At 37.8% G+C, this 23,484-nt stretch overlaps 2 protein-coding genes across 2 annotated transcripts; one reads left to right on the forward strand and one right to left on the reverse strand.

The window, feature by feature from the left end:
- Nucleotides 1-140: 140 nt before the first annotated feature.
- On the reverse strand, nucleotides 141-989 carry LOC115950053. The gene has a single exon (XM_031067303.1). The coding sequence runs from the start codon at nucleotides 987-989 to the stop codon at nucleotides 141-143; it is 849 nt and encodes a 282-aa protein (XP_030923163.1).
- Nucleotides 990-6,209: 5,220 nt separating this feature from the next.
- Nucleotides 6,210-12,765, forward strand: LOC115994258. The gene is made up of 5 exons (XM_031118326.1): nucleotides 6,210-6,440; nucleotides 6,715-6,912; nucleotides 7,177-7,413; nucleotides 9,174-11,330; nucleotides 11,847-12,765. Exons 1-5 carry the CDS (start codon nucleotides 6,404-6,406, stop codon nucleotides 12,527-12,529), a joined length of 3,312 nt encoding a protein of 1,103 aa, XP_030974186.1. The 5' UTR covers nucleotides 6,210-6,403; the 3' UTR covers nucleotides 12,530-12,765.
- Nucleotides 12,766-23,484: the final 10,719 nt, after the last annotated feature.

The following is a 23,484-nucleotide window of genomic DNA, read 5'->3' on the forward strand; positions in this document are numbered from 1 at the left end:
TTAGCTTCCTGAGTAGCATACCCCGTTTTCAAGGCCAATGACTTTAAAGTGGCGTCTTGAAAATGCGTGTTGAAGTTGCTAGCAACATGTCGAAGGCAATATTTGTGAACTACTCGTAGTTGTCCATCATCATCTCTAGGCTAGTTTGCAATTGCGTTTTGAATACCCTTATGTCGGTCAGAAATTATGCAAATATCCTTATCTGCTATCACATCTTCCAATGAGATCCTAAGGCGTTCTAAAAACCACCTCCAACTAGGCCTTGACTCTTTGTCCACAACGGCAAAAGCGAGAGGCAAAACCTTGTTGTTGGCATCGGTGGCCATTGCAATCAACAACACCCCTCGATATTTACCATACAAATGAGTCTCATCAATACTGATCACTGGCTTACAATGTCTGAATCCTTCAATGCATGGAGCGAAAGCCCAAAATACATAGCGCAATATTGTATCATCGAACTCGTCCCTGGGTATGGTGTGCCACCAGTACCGGGTGCCAGTTTCTTGATCCAAGTATGCCAACAATAACTTTCTCAACTTTTGGTAAGACTTTTCCCAATCCCTGAATATCTTTGCAATAGCTCGTTGTTTTGCATCCCATATCTTATAGTAAGAAAGTTTATGCCCATAATACTTCCCTTTGATGAAATCTCTGAGGTGATAAATTGTTGCCATGTGTTTTTCTTGCAACAATGGAACAAATTCTGCTGCAAGAAAATTACAATCTATCATTCTACCATCAAGGGTCGTGGCAAGGGGTATACAACTGTGAGGACCCCTATAAGATGTGACCATCCATAGTTCATGTTCAGGCTTCTCGACTGCCCCAACGTACCACATGCATGACTCATCGACGCATTTCATAGACAATCTACTTTTGGTCAACCTACTAGTCACAATGTTTCTATTATGCTCTGCGGCGTAAATTGTTAGTGCACGTTTTACCACCTCTTTATTCGCAAAAATCAACCCTTTCGCAAAATTCATGTTCGCATTCTAAGAAGAACCAAATGCTTGCTGAGCAACTTTAGGATCAACCATATTTTTCTAATTATTTTCATAAAATGATGAGGCAGGAGGTTCATAAACGGGGGTCGCATTTGTAACATGCTGAACTCTAATAGTAGCGTCCGCATCATCTTCATCACATTCAGCCATATCATTAACATGAGGAATGGGAGTAATTTCATGGTCATCAACACTCCTGTCAAAGTCGTCTCTCTCAATCCTCTCTTCGTTCTCATCTCTATCGTCAATATCTTCCCCAATATAGTCTTCGTCTTCATCTTCATCTTCAACTACTGGAATTGTAGAGGATTCGCCTCGATGTGTACAAAATTGATCTTCATATCTATTTCCAGGTTCGCTCTCAATTGTTGTTGGTGTCTCTTGAAAAGAGGGTGTATAGCCTCCCAATGTGGTGCATTGATCATCTAGGACTGCAAACTGTAGAGATGAAGTTGTTTGTACAATTTCCTCTATGCCGACTTCCACACGCAGTTGCAAACTGACGTACAACTCAAAATCGGCTACCTTTTCCCATTTTTCCATCTTACTAAACATGAATTTCACATGTTTGTCCTCTGTTATCACCATATATCTATAATTAATGCATTGATTGAGAACTTCATGTGGAGAACGGAAAGTAATATGTATGTCATGCAAAGCAGGGTTCACTTGCAACTCTTTCATAATTTTTACTTTCAAATCATTCAGGGTCTTTAGCTTACGGCGTATCATCATATAGTAGCACTGGATACCCGGACCTTGAAACATTAATCCGTCATAAGGGTTGACATTGCTAAGGGGTCCACCGTAGTATATATTTATAGGGATCATTATCAACCTATAGATCATCAAGTGCAATAGTGTTAGTGACAAATTTATACCGCTCAATCAACATCAATCACAAAACTTTGCGTATGAAATGCCAACAATACTAATCTCAACCAAATTTGCATACACTCACCTTAGGTCACATACAAAAATAGTCATTACCAATTTCATATTCTTTTAAAATTCCAAATCATTCTAGGGGCATGACTTTCAAAACCCATTCAAATAAGTTCTCATAAACAAAAATATTATATACCAACCTTGAAATTTCTATTACAAATCTTAAATAAATATATCTTGAAATAATTTATGGTAACAAGACTACAAATATCTTAGGTATCAAACTCATAATCCATTTCATATCCATGATAAAGACCTAAAATTACTAAATATTCCTAACAATTGATCACAATATTTAGCACTAAATGTTCCCATCATATCCACAAGGGCCTCACAATATCCATTATATATATTTTTTCTTAAGTAGATTCATGATCTTATATAAATGTGTCCAAATATTTAGACATTAGTTTGGCGGTAAGTAATCAAGTTCATCATTCAATTGAGCACTAATGTCAAAACTCAAATAGCTTCACTTGTCATGATTAAATGCAAGCTATCAAAATAAATGGACTGAACAAAACCAATTTCAAGATATGACTAGTTTTTTGGACATAACATGAGTCATACTATGAATGTGATTACACTTTTTATAATTAATCATAATATTAATTTCAAAAAAAAAAAAAAAAAGAACTAGCAAATAATCACAATATACTAACAAATAAATTAATCACTAACAAATACATTAATCACAATACACAAACAAATAAACTAATCACAATATCTAACAAATAAATTAATCACTATACTAACAAATAAATTAATCACTACAACAAATATACTAACAAATAAACTAATCACCCTCTCAAAAAAAAAAAAAAAAAACTAATCACAATATACTAACAAATAAATTAATCACTACAACAAATATACTAACAAATAAACTAATCACCCTCTCAAAGAAAATAAAACTAATCACAATATACTACCAAATAGGTTAATCACAATATTTACACTAACAAAAAAAAATAAAACATAAGTTTTCCTAATATGTTCTAAATTATATTTACACTAACCAAAAAAAAAAAACATAACTTTTCCTAATATGTTGTCAATTTTTCTTAAATATAAAAACTAGCAAATAATCATAGTATACCTGAGATGTTGTGAACTTGTGTGAGATGAGTGTGAGTGAGCTTACTGAGAAAGTGGAGCTTACTGAGAAAGTGGAGTGAAGTTACTAAGAGGTGTGTCTGAGAGTGTAGTGCGTACAAAGAGGGAAAATATGTCCTAGCTGGGACCCACGACAACACGTGGAGTGCTGGGGACCATTTATAGAAATCGAGTACAGTAGGCTCGATTTCCAGCTTAGACTACACGTGAACATCAGAGTAGATGGAACATAGAAACCGAGTTCAATGAACTCGGTTTCTATACATAGAAAACGAGTTCATTGAACTCGATTTCTATGTATAGAAAACGAGTTCAATAAACTCGGTTTCCTACTTTGTCCACATCAGATTTCTGGGTAAATCGATTCCACTGGACTCGAATTGTTAGATATGAAATAAGTTTGAAATGTTGCTTAACTTATAATATAGTATAGGTTTTATAGTTATTTTTAAAATAAGTCCCTTTGTAGGGAGGATGTTTCGACATGCCTTCCAAGCGAAAGTCTTGATCTTGTTTGGGATGTGAAGTCCCCAAATTTTGCGCCAAAACAACTTGTTATCCTATTTTGTGTTTGGGCTAACTTAATTATTTTCTTGATTTATTTACCTTAAAAAATATGTCTTGTAAAAGTATAAATGTACAAGATTGTGTTTGATTGGTAAGAATTTAAGGTAGGAATTCAAAAATCTTAGAAGTTGCCAAAATTATCGGTGTTTGATTGGCTAATATGTTGGAAACTTTGATATAACTTTGTTTTTTTGGTAAAAAAATAGGGAAAAAAGTGCAATCCTAAAGGCCCCCCACTCCTTTCTCCCCCTTATTTTTTTTTTCATCCGCATGCAATGGAAAGCACATGGCCAAGAAAAAAAAAAGGGCAATGGAGTTGTGTCACAAACAATTACAAACAAAATATGTTTATGTGTAGAGTGTCATAAGATAGAAAATGTTAACTGCATTTTTCCCTAAAGAGTACATTTTGTTTTTGATGTTAACCTACACTTAACCATTTGGATTTTTAAAACTATATTCTTAATAATTTTTTAACATTAATCTCATGATCTTAATATTTTAGATATATATATATATATATATAATTATAATTTTTTGTCAAGAGTCTTGTAGTTTAACTGATTGGCACATGTTGGATGTTTCTAATAAAAATATCTTAAAAATGTTTTACCTAATAAAAAAGCCAAAAAAAATAGTAGATAGAAAAAAAAAAAAAAAAAAAAAAAAAAAAAAAAAAAAAGACTAGCTAAGAGCTTAGATAATTAAAAAAAAAATTTATAGGACCACACCCTTTTGGGCAATGGTGGCTCATAGGACCACCCTCACTTGCCAAATTTTTTATTTTTTTATACTTAGCAAAAAAAATATAAATAATTAGTTTAAATAAATCTATTTAGTGACCATCTTGACTTGAAAAAAATGTATATATATTGTGAGGGGTGAGGCTTAGATGAGAAATATTACTAGGCAGGCTCGACTCGAGGAGAAGATGGGCCCAGCTTCTTACTAGCCTTAACCCAGCACAATGATAAGAGCCTCGATATGGAAGCTGAGGAAACGGTTAGCTTGAGGAGTCTAAGGAGTGAATGCTCCTTGGAGGATTGTAGATAAGCTACTTAGGCCAGGAGGTTGTGACCAAGGAAAGAAGTGGAGATGTGTAAGCAAAGAAGAGGGGAAGTTTCCAGATAAAATGCCCATCACCTCCGCATTCAATGCACTGCACCAACTCAGCTGGCCGCATTAATGGCAAAATAACTCCTGAACAGTGCCTTCACAACTAACAACACATTCCACTACCTCCAGATAGGCCTTGATGGGTCAAGCATCCGAATGAGAAATAATGTCTATCCAAGTGGAAGGCTGAAATGCATTCTAGGTTGCTATATAAGGGAAATAGTCTCCTTTAGAAAAGGGGGGATAAAAAAAAAAAGAGAAAGGAGAGATCAAGTGTAATCAAGAACTTTGTAACCAAATAAGAATTATAATCAGACTTTTAGAGGCATCCTCAGACCATCCCGAGGAAGCAGTTGTACCTATCTTCTCCTGTTTTTTTCCTTCTTTCTTTCATTTGGAAGACTTTCATAGACCGCATACCCTTTTCTTAACCATCTGACATACTCAACTAAGTTTGAAAGGTAGACCTCGATAACCTACCTCTATAAATTAATTGTATTGGGTCACGATATAGCACCATAATTTGGGCCGCTAGTTTTTGGCTCACAAATATATTCTTACAAAAAAAAAAAAAAAAAAAATTATACTATATTAACTTATTTTGGCCACCTTAATAAAAATGTTAAACAACATGACTTGAGAATTACAAGAATTTGAATTCAACAAAAACAATAATAATGCTACATCCACAATATTTTTGCAATAAATCTTATGTGGTAAGTTGTTACTAATTCTAATTTGGGCTCAATATTAACATGTTTTACTTACCAATAACAGCTTGTTGCATAACATTTGTTATGAAGTTGCTGTGGCCACTTTATTATTCTCATATTAGCATTTTCAATTTTCAATTTATCTCTTATTAGTCTTTTTTTTTTATGAATTTAATATATTCAAATTGTCTCTTTATTAAATTTTATATAATTTAAAATTTTCAGTGATCATCCTAAAACGAATTTCTAAAGCGGCCACTGTTTTTGGACTCACTATGGGTTTGTTTGGATTGAGTTTATTTTTGTTGAAACTGAAAACACTATAGCAAAATAATTTTTAAATGTGTGAATAGTGTCGTGGGACCCATTTTTAATGAAAAAGTTAATGAAAAGTGAAATTTGTAGGTCCGTAAATAGTGCACGAATATACTGTTCACAATTGACTTGATCAAATGTAGCGGCTGGCAGAAAAAAAAAAAAAAAAATCAGAAAATGCAGCCCAAGATTCAGCGATTGAATCCAAACGAGCACTGAGCTGCATAGGAAAAATAGCGTTACATATGAAAATGACAAATCATTAGAGTCTATATACTGTATAAAATAATTGTGAAATGGAGTGGGTAAAAAGTGTAATAATTAGTAATAGCAAATAGTAAATATTTGGTTGGGATTAAGTAGTATGAGGTTTGGCATTGATAGTGTGAGTCATTCATATCATCATGCGCACATGGGATACGGGTTATTCAGTCTCTCAAAGAGAGAGACAGTAGTACGTACCAGTCTCCGGACCCACTTAAGAAAAAGACTTTTATCATCACTAGCAGTCAGTCTCCTGTGGTTTTTAGTTCTGTGTAAAAACCCTTTCTTTGCGCTCTTTCTCTCTCTCTCTCTCTCTCTCACACACACAAGCTTCTCCTCTCTTCTTTCTTTGAGATGGATCACCAAGATCACATTAAGCTTCACACGCCAGGTTTTGTTTGATTCTTTATGTATCTTTTTATGGGTTTTTTTTTTTTTTGTTTGTTTCTACTTTCATGTTTTCATTTTTCTCTACGTATATGTGTGTATATGGTATATGAATCTTGGATAGTTTCTTTTTTGGTTTTCTTTCAGTACTTCATTTTGTATGGAAAGTCTCTTATGGGGTTTTTTTTTTTTTTTTTTTTTTTTTGTGTGGAAAAAAGTTTCTTTTTATTATTATTATTATTATTTTTAATGGTGGTTCAATTTTGTTGATTTTGCAGGGCTCGAGGGCCATGGAGTCCATGTTTGTCGCAAATGTGGATGGCCCTTTCCAAATCCACACCCAAGTGCCAAACTCAGACGTGCACACAAGAGGATTTGTGGAACTATTGAAGGTTACAAGCTGGTTGACTCTGAGGGGAACCCCCATTTGAATGTTTCTGATGATGAGCACTCTGATGATGATCACAAACCCCCTAGTGAGAACTATTATTGCTTTATACATATACTTTCTATTTCTGTTTAGTACTTTGGTGTGCTGTGTTTGGTTATTCATAAAATATAAGGGAAAGAAATAATTGTTACTTGGCACTAATTGTCTAATACTAAAATTAAATAAATATTCAATTGGTGTCTAATTAGACAAATAGTTGCTCGAATTTTTCTTCATTTCCTAATAAGAAAAATGGAAGGTTTTATATCTTGAATTGGCGTGTTCTTGTGGGTGAATTTGGGTGTGTAAGGTCCAAAAGTTGTCGAGCCAAGTAACATTGCAAAGGATATTGGTGGAATTGGGGCAAGATCGAATATATCAGAAGATGAAGTGTTTTCAGATGCGGTTGCCGAATTTTCAGATAGTGGAACTAAGTCAAGGGTTGAAGAACCATTAAAGAATGATCAAGAACCAGCTACTAATGCGGAAAAGGTTGCTAAGGATGATCCAAGTATCAACAAATCATTTAAGGATGGTGGCATTGCTGGTAAGCTTGTAGTGGGCCTAAGTATTTATTGATACTAGCTGTTTTTTCTGCATTGCAAATAATGGTTGACATATATGTGCTAGAGTAGTTGAGACATTTACTTATGGTTACAAGGATATGTTAATAGCTTGGTATTTTAACTCTGCAAGGGTAGATCTGTAAGATTTTTCTAGAGCTATGTACTTACCTGAACTTAAAGCCCGTTTGGATGGAAGGGGGAAGGAGGGAGAGTGGAGGGGAGTAGAGTAGAGTTAGCTAAAGATAAGTTAATTTTAGGCTAAATCTACTCTACTTTACTCTACTCCCCCTCCATCCAAACGGACCATAAAAACTCAAATGTTGGCATAAAATTCTTCATTTGTTTTGTTTGTCTCAATCATTTAACTTACTAGCAAGGCCAACCACTATGAGGGCTGAAATTTTTGGATAAAGGATTTCTACGGTTATAAGTTTGTGTTAAAAAAAAATGTCTCTTAAGTGTATATGCGGCAAAATTTTTTTTTGTCAACTTATTTTACCATTTAGCTTATTTTTATTACTATTTATAGGCCCCACTGCACTCTTTGATACTATTCATGAGTCCTACTATACTATTTCAGTTAACTTTTACCTTTATCTACAGTACTTACAGTAAAAAGTTTTCAGTTTCAGCAAAATAAGCGAATCTCAAATGGACCCTAAATAATGTTATATGACATACCAAAACTATTCTTAACGTATTTATTTCTGTCAGCCAATATAGGGAAAAAAAAAAAAATTTCCTTCAAAACAAGTTATTAAAAAACCAAAACTTAGTTCAGCTTTAGCATGAATGGGACTGGAAAATTATAAATGATACTCCATACAGCATCTCCTCAAATTTGTATAGTGAGGCTATCAACCATGGTCCTGTAGAGGGAATCTTGAGAGTTTTAGGGATTGCTAGAAATTGAAAACCACCCCCAAATGACGAGGTCTATTTCTTAAAAGATCCTCAATTGATACATCTTGGCAAATAAATCACCATAACAAGAGGAGAAAAAAAGAGTATATAGACTATTTTTACTACTGGAAGTGGTAGAACTTGTTAATAGGAACTCAAACAAGCATCTGATATCTGGAAGGAATTAGAAACTTAGTAAGCATCTGTAACAGTTGTTCCTGTTGTATGGAATCTAGATTTAGTAAGGTAGTCTGTCCCCTTGAGTTGATGTATTAGGAAACTCTGTTTGAAATTGGTCCATATCATGGTTTAGATTAAATATTTCAGATCTAAAGGTCTATCCATTGATGTGGAACTCTGTACACTGTCAGATCCAGGAGATAATCTCTTAACCATGAAATGGAATCTCTCCATTTAACTTGAAATTGAGAGGATCCTATGCCGCATTTTACTGGGAAGGATTGAACCATGGGAACGAATCTACATTCCTGAGTTGACAGTCAACCTTAATCAGACCTACTGAACAAGATGAAGCTTAGGTCTTCCAAAAATATTGTTTTACTACATTGGTGAATTTTTTTTAATCACTCTGTATATATTTTGTAGCTTGAATGCATTTTGTTTTGTTTGAGTGACACCTGCAAAACATACATGTGCAAACCTCACAACCTTTATTTATTTTTTAATCTCATTGTTCTTTTCCAATCAGGGCATCCATCAATCTTCTATTAGGCTTTTATTTTTCTTTTGGGATCTAGTATTTGATTTTAACTTAAAAATGACTTTTATTTTCTATAAATTGTTTCTTAGAATGATTATGCTATATATAAATGTACAGAAATTATTGAGCCACCGAGTCTTTCCAGTGAAAGCAGCCAAACAGGGAATCCTGAAGATCCTGAAAGTATAGTTAATCAGTTGAGGACTTCACCAGAGTTTGAAGATCATGTGTCCACCTTTACAGTCAGTTCAAAAGCAAGTTCTTTTTCAGATTGTATAGCTGAAGAATCCGTTATGCATAGTTATGATGGGAAAAATTCACCGAGCGATTCAAATAACGTCAAGCCTGAAACTTTAACAGATGCATCACAAGAAAGTGAGAAGATCAGTGCTAGCGAGGATGTTATCGAATGCCCTTTGGCTTCTGTTGTGCAGGAGCCTGACACAAAGGGAACTGAAGAAACTAAGTTAGATAGAAATCTAATGGCTTCTATGGTCTCACCCAGTAGATTTGCTGGAAAATCATTTGAGTTAGTGTCAAAGTCAGAAGTAACAGAGGGAAAAACTTCAGATCCTGTGCCAGATGATACAGTTATCCAGACAGGGGAAGAGCATGATGGTGGGTCCAGTTCTAAGATGAGCCAAAATGATCTTACTCCCGAAGTTGATTCTGCTGATCATGTTAATGCTGCTATTGATACGTTTCAGCTCAAGGTGGATGCTGCACATGCAGTAAAAGATCTTGCCAGCTCTGGTGACATAATTGAGAGTGGCAGCAAAAAGGAAGAAGGGAATTACAGTCTACATGTCCTTCCTGTGCGTGATGATTCTTCTGATCATGTGAATGCCTCTATTGATGCTTCTCAAATCAATGTGATTGCTGCTGAAGGAATACACTCTGCCAATTCTGGCTATATAAGTGAGAGTTGCAACAAAAAGGAAGAAACAAATGAAAATGAAAATGTGAATGTCCTTTCTGTGCCTGATGATACATCAATATTAGACCCTCCTGCAATCATGGTTGAAGATTTTAAAGACAACAAAGGAGTGAAACTACATGAATATGCAAGCCTGGACTCATGTGCAACAATTATGGATAAGGAAGATGCTAATGGTTCTGCTTCTAAGGAGCAATATTCCAGTTTCCAACCAAGGCAATTGAATGAGGGAGCTGAGGTCCCTTCTTCAGCTATTCTTGTTTTGGAAGACAGTGGTGATTCGAATGGGAGCAGTGTGGCTGTGGTTAATGAAGTGCTTGTTGAAGAGGAAGCTGATGTGTCCCAGGTCAAGCTCACAATTAATGAAAAAGAAGTTCCTGCAGAAGCTGTGATCACTGACATGGAGGAAAACCATACCGTCCAGTCTCATGAAGTACCAGAAACTCATGATATTTGTGATGATGCGTTACAGGTTAATTTTCCTGAAAATGCTATGGAATTATCATCTGATGCTGTAATCAACCAAGCAACAAATCTAGTTGGTGGGGATGATGCTGGCAATTGTGAGAAAGCTATGACTGAGAAATTGGATGGGATTGGAGATAACATTGGAAAATCTGTTTCAGAGGAAAACTATACCAAAATCTCAGGAAAAAATTCTGAATCTATTGGTAATCCCTTTGAATCCCCAGTTTATCCAACAATCAAATTACCTGAAGGTGATGAAGCTGGTGATCGTGAAAAGGGCAAAATTCAAAAGTATGATGTAGATGGAATTGAAAGCGAGGATGAATCTAAAGAGCATCTTTCAATGAAATCAAAACTATTTTCTGAGTCTGCCAGCAGTCTTCACGAATCACAAACGGTTGCAGATAACATAATGGATGGGTCTGTGAAAAAGTTACCAGAACATGAATGCATGGATTTTGATGGAGTTTATTTAAGCAGAGTTGGCAAGAACAGTTTTTCAGATACTGGCATAAAAAAAGATGAAATCAATGGCAATGAAGGGGAAATAAAATCTATTGGAGGAAGTACTGCTAATGAGTCATACCATGGGGGACATGTCAACTCATTACATAAAACCTCAGGAGATGACATGACAAAAGAGTCACATCCCTCTCATTTGGACAGTGAATCTTCTTTTCAAAGTTCTGCTGCTGTTGATGAAAACCATGCAAGAGAGTTTGGTGTGGGTGCTTCTGGAATTACTTCCAAGTCTTTGGAAGGCGATAGTAACTTTGTTAAGCAACAGGTTGCTGCATCTGCAATGGATGTTTCAGTTGATTCCTCTAGCCAAACTGATAGTTTGGAAGGCCATTGGGGGTCTGTTTCAGGTATATTTATTATTCTCACTATGAGATTCAGGCTATTAGGAACTTTTTATGTGGCGTAACGATATAACAGCGTGTTGTGCCATTTGCTGCATGCTTTAAATGTGCCTCATTGCATATTAATCAGACTTAAAGACAATAATAGAGCTTGCAGTATGTATAGATCTTGCATTTACGTAGCTCAAATTAGTATGATGAGATGATTCTGTTCATTATTTTATATGGATAGACACATGAACAGACTCTGTAAAAAGCTATGGAAAGTCTTGGATGGTCTATACTTATTCAATCATTTTTAATACTTTTATTTTATTAATTAATGAATCAAACTTGTTTAACTTCAATGAATGATCTCCTTAGGGTATCCTGTGGTGGATCAGTAAACATTTAGAACAAATCTATTTAGGTTGTTTGGGAACCTTCCTCCTCTTTCAGTAATGTTACTCATCCTCTCTTCCATTATACCTTAATTTGATAAGGGTCCATGCTTTCTCTTTTTTGTTTTGGTGCATGGAACAGTGCTTTCTACCCAATCAGATGCAGCAGTGGTTATTGATGCTGAAGCTTTGCCATCATCTGATTCCCAAGCATCAGCAAAAGCAGAGAAAGGCAACTTGGAGAAGCCAAGAGAAGCAGCTGAGGAACAACAGCATTCTGAAAAATCAGATATGTTTGAGGCACCATCTTTTATGACATTAGTTGAATCTAGAGATGGGGTTGACCAAAAAGCAGCTGCTTCCGAGATCCAGATGGGACAGAATTCGCAACAGCAGTCTGCATCTTTGCAGGCCGGGTGGTTTCCTTCTCTTACTCATGTTGTGAATGAATCACAGGGGAGAAAGAAGAATGAAGAGATTATTGCGAAGGTAACAAACTGGAGCACTGGAAAGCAACACACTCCTTTAAAAACCCTTCTGGGTGAAGCTTCCCTTGAAACCAAATCAAAGTCACCAAGACCTAAAGAAAATCCAGCTCCTGCAATTCAGAAAGATGAAACAGTGCCAAAAGATAATGGTGCTTTTGCCACAACAGTTAACACTATTTTAGGTCCTGAGTCGCCTACAAATGAGGCTGCCAAGTCACAGGCGAAAAAAGAATGGAACTCTCCAGCAAGGTATCCTTCAGAAATTAAGAGAGAAAAGAGGAAAGTCAAGGGGAGACCATATTGGGTACAATTTGTCTGCTGTTCATCTATGAATTAGAATCTTAAATACCAAGTTACAAGATGTAGTAGTGATAATATAAATGGAGACATCCCAGTTAATGATTCTCGAGAAGGTTATACTGGTGAGTTTTTGGTAATTGGAAGCTAGCTTTGTGTGATAGCGTAGTTTTATACTTTAGGTACATATATTACATATTTTTTTAGCTATATTAGCATATGGGGATGACATTCAGTTAGCTTATTAATGCATAATCTTCTTCTTGTCTGGGTTCAGTTTTTAGAGCTTTATTTATTATTGACCAGTGGTTTTCAAATGTTTGAAATCTAGGATTGTGAATTTGTTATCCTTCTCACTGAATGCCGATTGAATCATGTATATGCAAATCTTAAGGCCCATAACTTGTTTTTGTTTCGTCCTAGTTTTAAACTATTTATTTTTGAAGTGGAGAACATTTTTATAAATCTTGAAAATTTCTGTTAGTGCAAGTTGTCCTCCTGGCACTTCAATAATGGTGAAGATCGATTGTACTATAGCTATGTGTCCCATAAGAAAGAATGGTGTTCCATTTAACTCAACTTGTTATTCTCAAGCTCTAAGTACAAAGAGCCATGTTGCATCTTGGCTAAAATGCAAAACTCATCATCTATATTTCATCAGAATTTATTTCAGCCTTCTAAGTTTCAAGTTTATTCAATTAAAGCATTTCCATCAACTTCTGTTAAATATTGCAAGTAATTGTCCAATTTTTTTTTTTTTTTTTTTTGTTCAATATTTTGAAATTAAAAAAATTCAAATTAATGATTGGAAAATATTTTCCATAATTTTTTAATATATATATATATATATATATTTATATTAATAGAAGTTGATAGAATGGAATAAATTTGAAACTTAAACTAAAATGAACAAAAGCAAAGTTAGAGGACTAAAATAAATTATGGTGAATTTTGCATTTTAATCTTACAACTTTTATTTATTTCAATAAAAAGATAGGATTCGATGTAAGAGCCAATGAATCATATGTTGAAGATACAAGATCCACCAAAGAAGCGCAGGAGCTAATAACTCAAATTTTAGAGTCTTACACTCTGTTTGGTTTGGTTGAGATGAAAAGTGGGTGGATGAAAAACACAAAAAGGAAAAGTAGAGAGAGAAGGTGGGTTTTTCATTGTTTGGTTCATAAGGGTTAAAGATAGGAGAAAATGGGTCTGGGTGTGCCTACCATAAACTCATATACTCAATTTGGGGACAAAACAAAGCATTTAAGTAAAATGAATCAAAAGCCATTCTAATATGGTTGTCCATGAGTTGGGTCAAGTTTGGTTTGTGCCTAACCCAAACTTGATTTGATCACTTCAGATCCCTAGGAATTGCACTTGCTGCCAACCGTTAAGAAGATTTGGTTGGGGTGAGTTGGGTTTCTTCGGGTTGTAGTTGGTCTTGTGGTCAGAGTCAGGGATGAGAAGATTTGGCCAAAACTCATTAGATCTGGCCAAATCTAGCGAGATCTCGATGAGATCTAGCCAAATCTGACAAGATCTTAACGAGATATCGTTGAATCTAGTGAGATCTAATTGAAGAGTGCCTCATATTTCAGAAAATAACGAATTTTAGTGGGTGGAGATCAGTCAAGTGGTTTGGAATCAGGTTTTGATGTAATGAACCACCAATCGACCTGCCAGAATTCGGGTTTTGATGTAATGAACCTCCAATTGACCTGCCAGAATTAGTTTCTAAAGTGTGGAAACCTCTGCCGATCATCACGGGCGTCAGATAGGCCAGTTTTTGAATCAGTCCGATTGGTTTGAGTGAGTGGGTCAGTTCCATGGGTGGGTTGGACAACCCTACCTTCCACTTAGTTGTCAACCACCCCCATATTTTGTCTTTTTGTCTATCTTGTATTCTTATTTTCTACTAGCCTGTAGTTACTTGTTGATCCCATTTTTGACAAAGGGCCTAACAACAGAAGAAGCCCAACAATATAGAGAATGTGGGAAGGGAAAAACAATAAAGAAATGAGGAAACAAGCCCAGCAAGCCGAATTGGCAGGATTGATGGCTGGCAGGCCCACAAGAATAAAAAAGAGGTAAAGAAGAAGTAAATGGCCCAAGGAAGCCCAAAGAATGAAGTAGTAAGCCCATGGGAATAAAAAGAGGTAAAGAAGAGGTAAATGAGTTAGGGAAGTTTGGGAAATGAATTAGTAAACTCAATGGGTCAGCCTAAAGGCCAATAAGCCCTAAAGGTAAAAACGTGGTAATTGGGTTGAGAAAGCCAAAAGGATCTAGCAAAAAGCCCATGGGAGTAAAAGAGGTAAAGAGAAAGTAAATAGGCCGAGGAAGCCCAAGGAATGAAATGGGCTGGCACAGTAGGAATGTTAGCCAACAAAGCACAGAAGAGGTAAATATGTGAAAAGTGGGCATAGGGAGCCCTGAGCAAAAGACTGGTGAAGAGGTAGGCTAGCACGGCAAGAACACCAGCCCATAAATTCAACGGGGTAACACAAAGTAAAAGAAGAAGGTAAAACTATAGCAGTCATGATGAAGCAATATGGTAAAATCAATAGCCAAGAGGCCCACGGATGCAAGAAAGAAAAACATGGGCTCGGTAGGAAGATGAGGGCCTTTGCCCAAGCAACGCCTAGTCCAAGAAGGGATAAAAGGTGGGGAACATGAGCCCAAAAGCCCACACATCCTTCACGCCACAAAAGATAAACACCAACTAGAACGTACAACAAAATGAAACAAACACGGAGGCAGCGGAAATGGTGTGAAGGCAAGAAAGAAATAAATTCAGATGAAGTGGAGCATGCACAAAGGGCCAGGGCACCACCTACTTGTACCTAGCCAATACATGGGAGATGGGTCATGGGTCAAGGTATTCAGAGGGTGTGGTCTGGTAGTGGGGAGAAAAAAGGGGTCTATTTTGGGGTTCCCACTTAAACTTCTTTGGGTAGAGATGTCCTGTTGGGATGGCATCTCACCCAAAAGAGGTAAGTGTGGGCTGGAATCACTTGATGCATGCCATTGAGGTAGTTAATGGAGAGGCTTGTTCCTTTTCCAGATGAGGGTAGTGAAAAACAAAGAGACGTAAGAAACAAGACAAGCGATTTTGTTTGGGAATGGGGAGTGGTGTAACCAACACATTCAGAGCAATGGTAGTGGTTGAGCAGCCAGCAGGCCAGTGCGCAATCTCGGAAGGACACCCATAACAAGCCAAAAGCAGTTGAGGGGGTAAAAATGGTAAATCCCACCATGGCAGATAGTATAAAAAGTGGTAGCTGTGAACAGTATCGGGGGGACGGGGACAGGAAGGAATGAAAGAAGAAGAGGTAGAACAAGAAAGAAAAGAGAGAAAAGAAAAGAATATGCAAAAATTAGAGAGACATAAGTGGTAGGAATAGATGCATGCATTAATAGACTACATTTTTCTCTCCCTTTCGACAGACCCACTCTTTGAGAGATTGAGTGTTAGGATTTAGGAAGTAAAGGGAATTTAGTGGTAGATCACTTTGAGGGGATCTAGGCCTCCATTGACAGAGTATAAGAAGAAATGTAAAGAATGAGAGAGAGAGAGAGAGAGAGAGAGAGAGAGAGAGAGAGAGAGAGAGAGAGATATATATATATTCAATCCGGTGTTATTACTAAATGAATGAATCCCTAACCACCCACACTCATCTTATACATCAAAGTCTCTAACTAACTAACCAACTCTATCCAATTGACAGTATCTAACTAACTACCTTCAGTTATGCAGTGCACACTCACACGTGGCCACTTGCCCACTTACATGCACAGCCTTGCAACAATACACACACACCCCTGCATTAGTACACGCGCACCCTTGCATCAGTACATGCATACCCCTGCACCAACACACACACACACACACACACACACACACACACTTGTACCCTAGATACACTTACACAGTAGATGTCTAACACTACTCCCTCCTAAGAGTTGCTAGGATAGCTTCCCTTTGACACAATAAAGCATCCAAAGCAGCCACCCTAGTAGTACTTGGCACATAGGATTGCAATGTAGGAGGCAGGAAACCATACAAAGCTTCAAAGGGGGTTAACTTCAAGTTGGTATGGAAATTGGAGTTAAACAAAAACTCTCCTAAAGGCAACCATTTAGCCCATCTGTGAGGACTGTCACTAATGAAGGCCCTTAGGTATTACTCTAAGCTTTTATTAACAATTTTTTGTTTGACCATCAGTTTGAGGATGGTAAGCAGTTGACATGGCCAAATTAGTACCCTGCAGCCTAAATAATTCAGACCAGAACAGTAAAGTGAATGTAGCATCCCTCTCACTCACAATAGATGTTGGCATGCCATGCAATTTGAAAATATAGTGCATATACAAGAAGGCAACCTTAGCTGCAGAGTAAGGATGAGAGATAGGCACAAAATGGGAATATTTTGTCAACCTATCTACCACGACCAGAATTACCTCATACCCTTGGGACTTAGGTAGACCTTCAACAAAATCCAAGCTTACATCTGTCCAAGGAGTGGTAGGAATTTCCAAAGGTTGAAGCAAAGCAGCTGGAGCAAAAGTCTTAGACTCAATTCTTTGGCACACATCACACTCCCTCACAAAAGCTTTAATATCTGCCTTCATCCCTTGTTAAAAGAATTCTCTCTTAGCCCTCTGATAGGACTTGAGAAAACTTGAGTGACTAGCCATAGGGTTGCTATGAAACAACTGCAAAACTTGAGACTTCAAAGGGCATTGAGGACCCAGGAAGAATCTGCCCTTGTAGAAAACTAGATTATTTTTCCAAGTAAACCCAATGGGAGCAATACCAGCTTGAATGGATTAAATAAGTTACTGCATATATTGGTCTTGAGAGTAGCTATCTTTGAGGATATGCAACCAGGTAGGATCAGGAACTGAAAGAAGCAGCAGACAACTAGCCTTAGAAGACTCATCTTGCTGACATGACATAGGAATGTAATCAAACCTCCTTGAAAGTGCATTTGCCACTTTGTTTTCAACACCTTTCTTGTATTCAACTACAAAGGCATACCTCAGCAACTTAGCCAACCACTTTTGCTGAGCTGGGGTGGCAATTCTTTGCTCCAACAAGAACTTCAAACTTTGATGGTTTGTCCTCACAATGAAGGGTCTGCCCAACAAATAAAGCCTTCATTTCTTGACTGCAATGGCCAAAGAAAGCAACTTAGTCTTATAAGCAGACAAATGGAGATGTTTCCCCTTCAAGGCCTGACTATGATAAGCAATGGGCCTATGCTCTTGCATTAGAACAACCCCTAACCCATATCCTGAAGCATCACAGTCAATGATGAAAGGCTTTGTAAAATCAAGAAGAGCCAAAACTGGAGGTTGAGCTACTGCAGCCTTGAGCTCATTAAAGAAATAAGAGCTTTGTCTAACCAATGGAACCTATCTTTCTTGAGGAGGTTAGTCAAAGGTTGAGCAATAGCCCCATAACCTTGAATAAATTTCCTATAGCATCCTGTAAGACCGAAAAACCCTCTCAAAGTCTTAGCATTTTAGGGAATTGGCCATTGTTGCATAACCAAAGTCTTCTTAGGATTAGCTTTCACCCCTTCCCCAGATATGATATGGCCCAAATATTCAACCTCAACATAACCAAACACACATTTAGATTGCTTAGCATACAATTGATGAGACTAGAGAATCCTTAACACAATTTTCAAGTGAGAAAGGTGATCATACAAATTTGAACTAAAGACCAAAATATCATCAAATAAGACCATCACAAATTTCCTCAAATAAGGCCTAAAAATAGCATTCATGAGAGCCTGAAATGTTGAAGGAGCATTTGTCAAGCCAAATGGCATCACAAGGAACTCATAGTGACCCTCATGAGTCCTAAAGGCTATTTTAGGAACATCCTCAAGTTTCATACGGATTTGATGATACCCTGACCTCAAATCCAACTTAGAAAAGATGGTGGAACCTGCAAGTTCATCTAGCAACTCATCCACCACAAGAATTGGAAATTTATCCTTAATGGTGGCCTTGTTGAGTGCTCTATAATCAATGCACATCCTCCAACTTCCATCAGCCTTTCTAACAAGTAAAACAAGTGAGGAAAAAGGATTTTGGCTAGGCTGTATTGAACTAAGTTCTAGTAATTCATTTACAATTTTTTCAATTTTCGACTTTTGGAAATAGGGGTACCTGTAGGGTCTTTCATAGACTGGTGGTGTGCCATCTTTGAGAACAATCTGATGTTCATGCCCTTGGATTGGAGGTAATCCTATAGGAACTTCAAACACCTTCGAGAGCTAAGCTAGCAAGTCTGACAGGGCAGCAGGTAACAAGGGCTGAACATCAAAACCAGCATTTTTGACAGCTGAAATATAGAGGACCAAGCCTTTCTTTTCAGTACTAGAAAACAATTTATCTACCTCTGAAAAGGGTAAGGTGACATATGCAAGCCCTGCAAGAACACTTCTTTACCTAAATAACAAAATCTCATGGTCAAAAGTTTGAAATCCCATACAATTTCACCTAATGTACACAGCCACTGAGTGCCAAGGACCACTGCCCCCCCCCCCCCCCCCAAATGCAACACATTGTGAAAGTTCAAAAACGTGTAAAAACACCTTTGAACGTTTAGACCCCCAAATAACAACTTAATCAATTCAAGCAATATGTCAAACAACTAGTGTGCGGAAACTTAACATATGCTATCATACGAAATTGATTAAATACTATCTAAGCCATAACAAAATAAAATCCACAGCAGATAATTTAAAGGCAAAGATAGAGGAAGGAAGATGCAAACACAAAGACAACACGCGATGTGTTATCGAAGAGGAAACCGAAGTCCTCGGCGAAAAACCTCTCCGCCGCCCTCCAAGCGGTAATCAATCCACTAGAAAATATAGTTGGGATACAAGGACAGCAATAGACCCTCCAAGCCTAATCTACCCAGTGCACCTAAGCCCTCCAAGCTTCTTGCTCCAACGAGGTTGCGTCGAACCTTTTTCTTTTCTAGCTTTCCGGATTCCGCTACTAGACCGTAGCATCAACCAATGAAAATTGGTTCCTTCCTAACTGCTTCCCAGAAATCCAAACAACAGACTCACAATGATGATGATGGTGAGAACCTGGTTTGGTATAATGCCTCTCAAGGATTTGACAATGGAGAGGAAGAGAGTTGAGGAATTTGAAGAGATTCTAAGGTAGAGATTGTGGGTGAAACAATCTGGTTTTTCTTTAGGGTTTCTCTCTCAAAATTCTCTCTAGAAGCTCTCTTTCAATCGTGGGTAATAGGGGTATTTATACTGGAGTGGAGAGGAATGTGAAACGTCAGAATTCTACAAAACAGGGGTGGCTCGCGGCTTGACCTTGCGGCTTGACTAAGTCGCGAGATCCAGTCGCGAGATAACCGTATGGCCAGTTGTCCTGTTTTGTCCTGTAGTGCTCCAGCTAGCAGACTGTTCACCTTCCAGCATGCTTGGCACGTGAGGTTGCTTCTGGCGGCTTGAAGCCGTGAGTCACCCGCGAGACCCAGCCGCGACACTCTGTTTTCTTGCACACTCTTGAGCAAACTTCACTCTATCTCACTCACTACCCTTACATCAAACCCACCTAAATACAGGGTTACTAAATGCTGAATTACAAGCAAATTTGGCACGGAATAAAGCCAATAAGATGGTTGAATAAATTCAACCTTACACATTGAAATCCACTACAAATTTATACCCTTGGATTATGACTAGCACTCCATGACAAAACCCCAAAGTCTTGATAATGTTGCTATCAGCCACTTTAACTTCTAAAATTTGAGAAGTATCCAATGGTAAGTTTAGAGTATGTAGCTTAGCAGCATCCAAGAAATTGTGTGTGCTCCCAAAATCAATGAGAGACACCATCTCATGATTCTTGATCCTACCTTTCACCCTCATAGTCTGAGCAGATGGATTTCCCACCAAAGCATACAAAGTGATTTCAGCAGGTGCACCTACAATGTTAGCTAAATGCACATTCTCTTGAGGTCCCAACACCACCCCATCCTCCTCCAACTCTACTAATTGAGCACCAAAATTAGGCCCAACTTCCACATCCCAACTCTTCAGTAAAAACAGCTTTGCCCCTTTACACTTATGTCCTAAATGCCATTTCTCATCACAGTTATAACACAAGCCTTGTTTTCTTCTCTCCTCCATTTGAGCATTAGTTTGCTTTTGCAATGGAAGCTTAACCTTTGAATCATTTCTGCCCTCCAACTTAGGTAATCCTAAGATAGAAGGTTTACTAATATCTGATATTGGTTTGAAAGTCTTCCTATTACTTATTAAGTACTCTTCTTGAATCTTAGCTAACCCAAAGGCATCATTAAGGGACTTAGGAACTAACATCTTTACTGGTAATCTAATTTCATCTTTTAGACCACTCAAAAAGTAACTCAGTTTGTGAGATTCAGACAACCCCTTGATTTTGTTTGAAAGAATTTTGAAGTTACTTTTATAGGATACCGCAGTGGTAGTCTGCTTTAGCCTAGTGAGTGCTTCCATTGGATCATCATAGGCTGAGGTACCAAAATGAGTTTGTAAAGCTCTGATAAAGACCTCCCAGCTAGCAAAGCCACCTACTTGTTCAGCATCTTGAAACCAAATCAAAGCTTCCCCATCAAGGTGATATGAAGCCATGATTATCTTCTGATGTTCAGGTGTACTATGGTATGAAAAGAACTGGTTGGTCTTATAGATCCAGTAAGTTGGATCTTCACCTTGGAACCGAGGGAATTCCAATTTCAAGTTCTTGATGGGACACACTTAACAAGACTCTAAATTGTTGGCATTCCCAATTTGAAAAGCTCGTGACCCATTAATGGGAGAATGAAGACGCTTCTCTTCATTTTTAACTATTCTTTGCATAAACGAGTTGGGGGGTTGCAATTGTTTTTGAATTTCTTTTAATGTCTGTTCATGGCAGTCAAGGACCTTAGACATCATTGTAATTTTCTCAGTATTCTGGGAATTAGATCGTGATTCAGTCATGGTGGTGAATTGGTATCAACAAAGCTCTAATACCAATGTTAGGATTTAGGAAGTAAAGGGAATTTAGTGGTAGATCACTTCGAGGGGATCTAGGCTTCCATTGACAGAGTATAAGAAGAAATGTAAAGAATTAAGAGAGAGAGAGAGAGAGAGAGAGAGAGAGAGAGAGAGAGAGAGATATTCAATCTGGTGTTATTACTCAATGAATGAATCTGTAACCATCCACACTTATCTTATACATCAAAGTCTCTAACTAACTAACCAACTCTATCCAACTAACAGTAACTAACTAACTACCATCAATTATGCAGTGCACACTCACATATAGCCACTTTTAGACTTACATGCACAGCTATTTGTTTTATTATTCTGCCATAACCTTATTGAGCTACTTCCCTTTATTTTGGTGTTACTTTCATCTATTAGTATTATAGTTATTCTGCCATACTGTATTCTTGCTATAACATCTGTAACAATTGTTCTTGTTGTGGGCACATCGTACACTCAATGCCTCTGCTAGAACGCGTATATATTGGGACGGCTCGACTTGTGCACAAACTGGCCTAAAGTGTATTTCATTTAGGCCAACCCTAATTCTTTTACCTCAGACCCATGGGCCGCAGTACAGCAGGAGAAATCAAAGCCCAACACAAAAGGCCCACCTCATTTAAATTAGCAACTCCACTAGGGAGTTAGGAAAAAGACAGGGAAAGAAAATAGATCCCTTGCAAATTATGCCCCCAGGATCAAAGACGACAAGAAATATGAGTGTCGTGCTATCGCAGGTAGAGTCAAGGCCAGCCACGCCGCACTGACCTAATCAAGCAGAGGGTGCTAATGGAGTGGGGGCTGGGCCACAGTAGCAACAAAGGAACCCCGCTGACAATACTAACTTCTTCATTGAAGTGTTGCAATCTGTACAGCATTCCCAATAGTAACTGATGGAAGAAATGCGCCAGCTGAAGGCAGACAAGACTAAGAAAAAGGGGAGCCAACATGACCTCGAGCACGTAATAGACAAGGAAGAAACCCCTGTGTGTGGTGGCCCGTAGAACACAGAGCAGTGTTTCGTCATGATGGCTAATGTCGCAGCACTGTTAGAGCAAGAAAGGGCCAATGCACCCAATGAAAGATTCTATGCATGAAGACCTCCCTATCCATTGAGGATGCTCAGCAAGTTGTATCCCGAGAGATATGAGTCGTGAACCTTCGCACAATATGATGGAAGAAGGGGAAGAACTGTTGAGCATGTAAGTAAGTTTATTGACATCCTTGGTCCTTACGCAGCAGATGAGGACCTTTGCCTCTGAGAGTTTTCAAAGTCATTATATGACCAGGTATATACCTGGTACACTGGCTTGAAGTCAAGATCAATCCCAACGTGAGATGATATGGTAGATGTGTTTTGCACCAAGTATTTCCATGGAGAAGAAATGGTAACGCTCGTAACTTTGTAAGGTACTAAGCAGAAAAATGGTGAAGACCTGATGGATTACATTAAAAGGTTTAGGGACATAGCCCTCAATTGCTATGACCACTGTGAAGAGAAGACGCTAGTGAAAATGTGCATGGGAAATATGATCATGGAGTTTAGAGCCGTTCTGGAAAACTTGGAAATTTCACAGTTTGCGTAGCTATTGCAAAAGGCTAGAAAGATCGCCCAATCAGTCAGGCCTAGCTCTGACAAGCCTAAGGAGCGGAAATCCACACTGCAGGCCATGACAGTGTCCACCAACAAGAAGAAAAGGAAGTCAGAAGGAAGGGAGTACGAGAGCCCTTGGCTAATAGCATACACACCAAAGGAGTTAGATGTGCTCCTAGACAAATGGCTTGCAGATGGAGTTTTTAAACCCAATCAAGTCTCCAGAGAGCCCACTGAAGAAGAATGGAGGGACCCACATTTCTGCCTTCTGCATAACTATGTGCAGTGCTGCCGTAAAATGCTGGACACTTCACAGACTAGTGCATCGTAGAATCAGAGA

The sequence above is a fragment of the Quercus lobata genome, chromosome 6 (assembly GCF_001633185.2).
Source record: "Quercus lobata isolate SW786 chromosome 6, ValleyOak3.0 Primary Assembly, whole genome shotgun sequence".
In the NCBI taxonomy this organism is placed as follows: Eukaryota; Viridiplantae; Streptophyta; class Magnoliopsida; order Fagales; family Fagaceae; genus Quercus; species Quercus lobata.

Bases quoted from the DNA above. Each gene is read 5' to 3' on its own strand.
- LOC115950053 (XM_031067303.1), bottom strand. From the start codon at position 989: ATGAATTTTGCGAAAGGGTTGATTTTTGCGAATAAAGAGGTGGTAAAA.
- LOC115994258 (XM_031118326.1), top strand. From the start codon at position 6,404: ATGGATCACCAAGATCACATTAAGCTTCACACGCCAG. The intron at 7,414-9,173 runs GTAAGCTTGTAG...ATAAATGTACAG, and splicing joins TAAGGATGGTGGCATTGCTG to AAATTATTGAGCCACCGAGT. The intron at 11,331-11,846 runs GTATATTTATTA...TGCATGGAACAG, and splicing joins CCATTGGGGGTCTGTTTCAG to TGCTTTCTACCCAATCAGAT.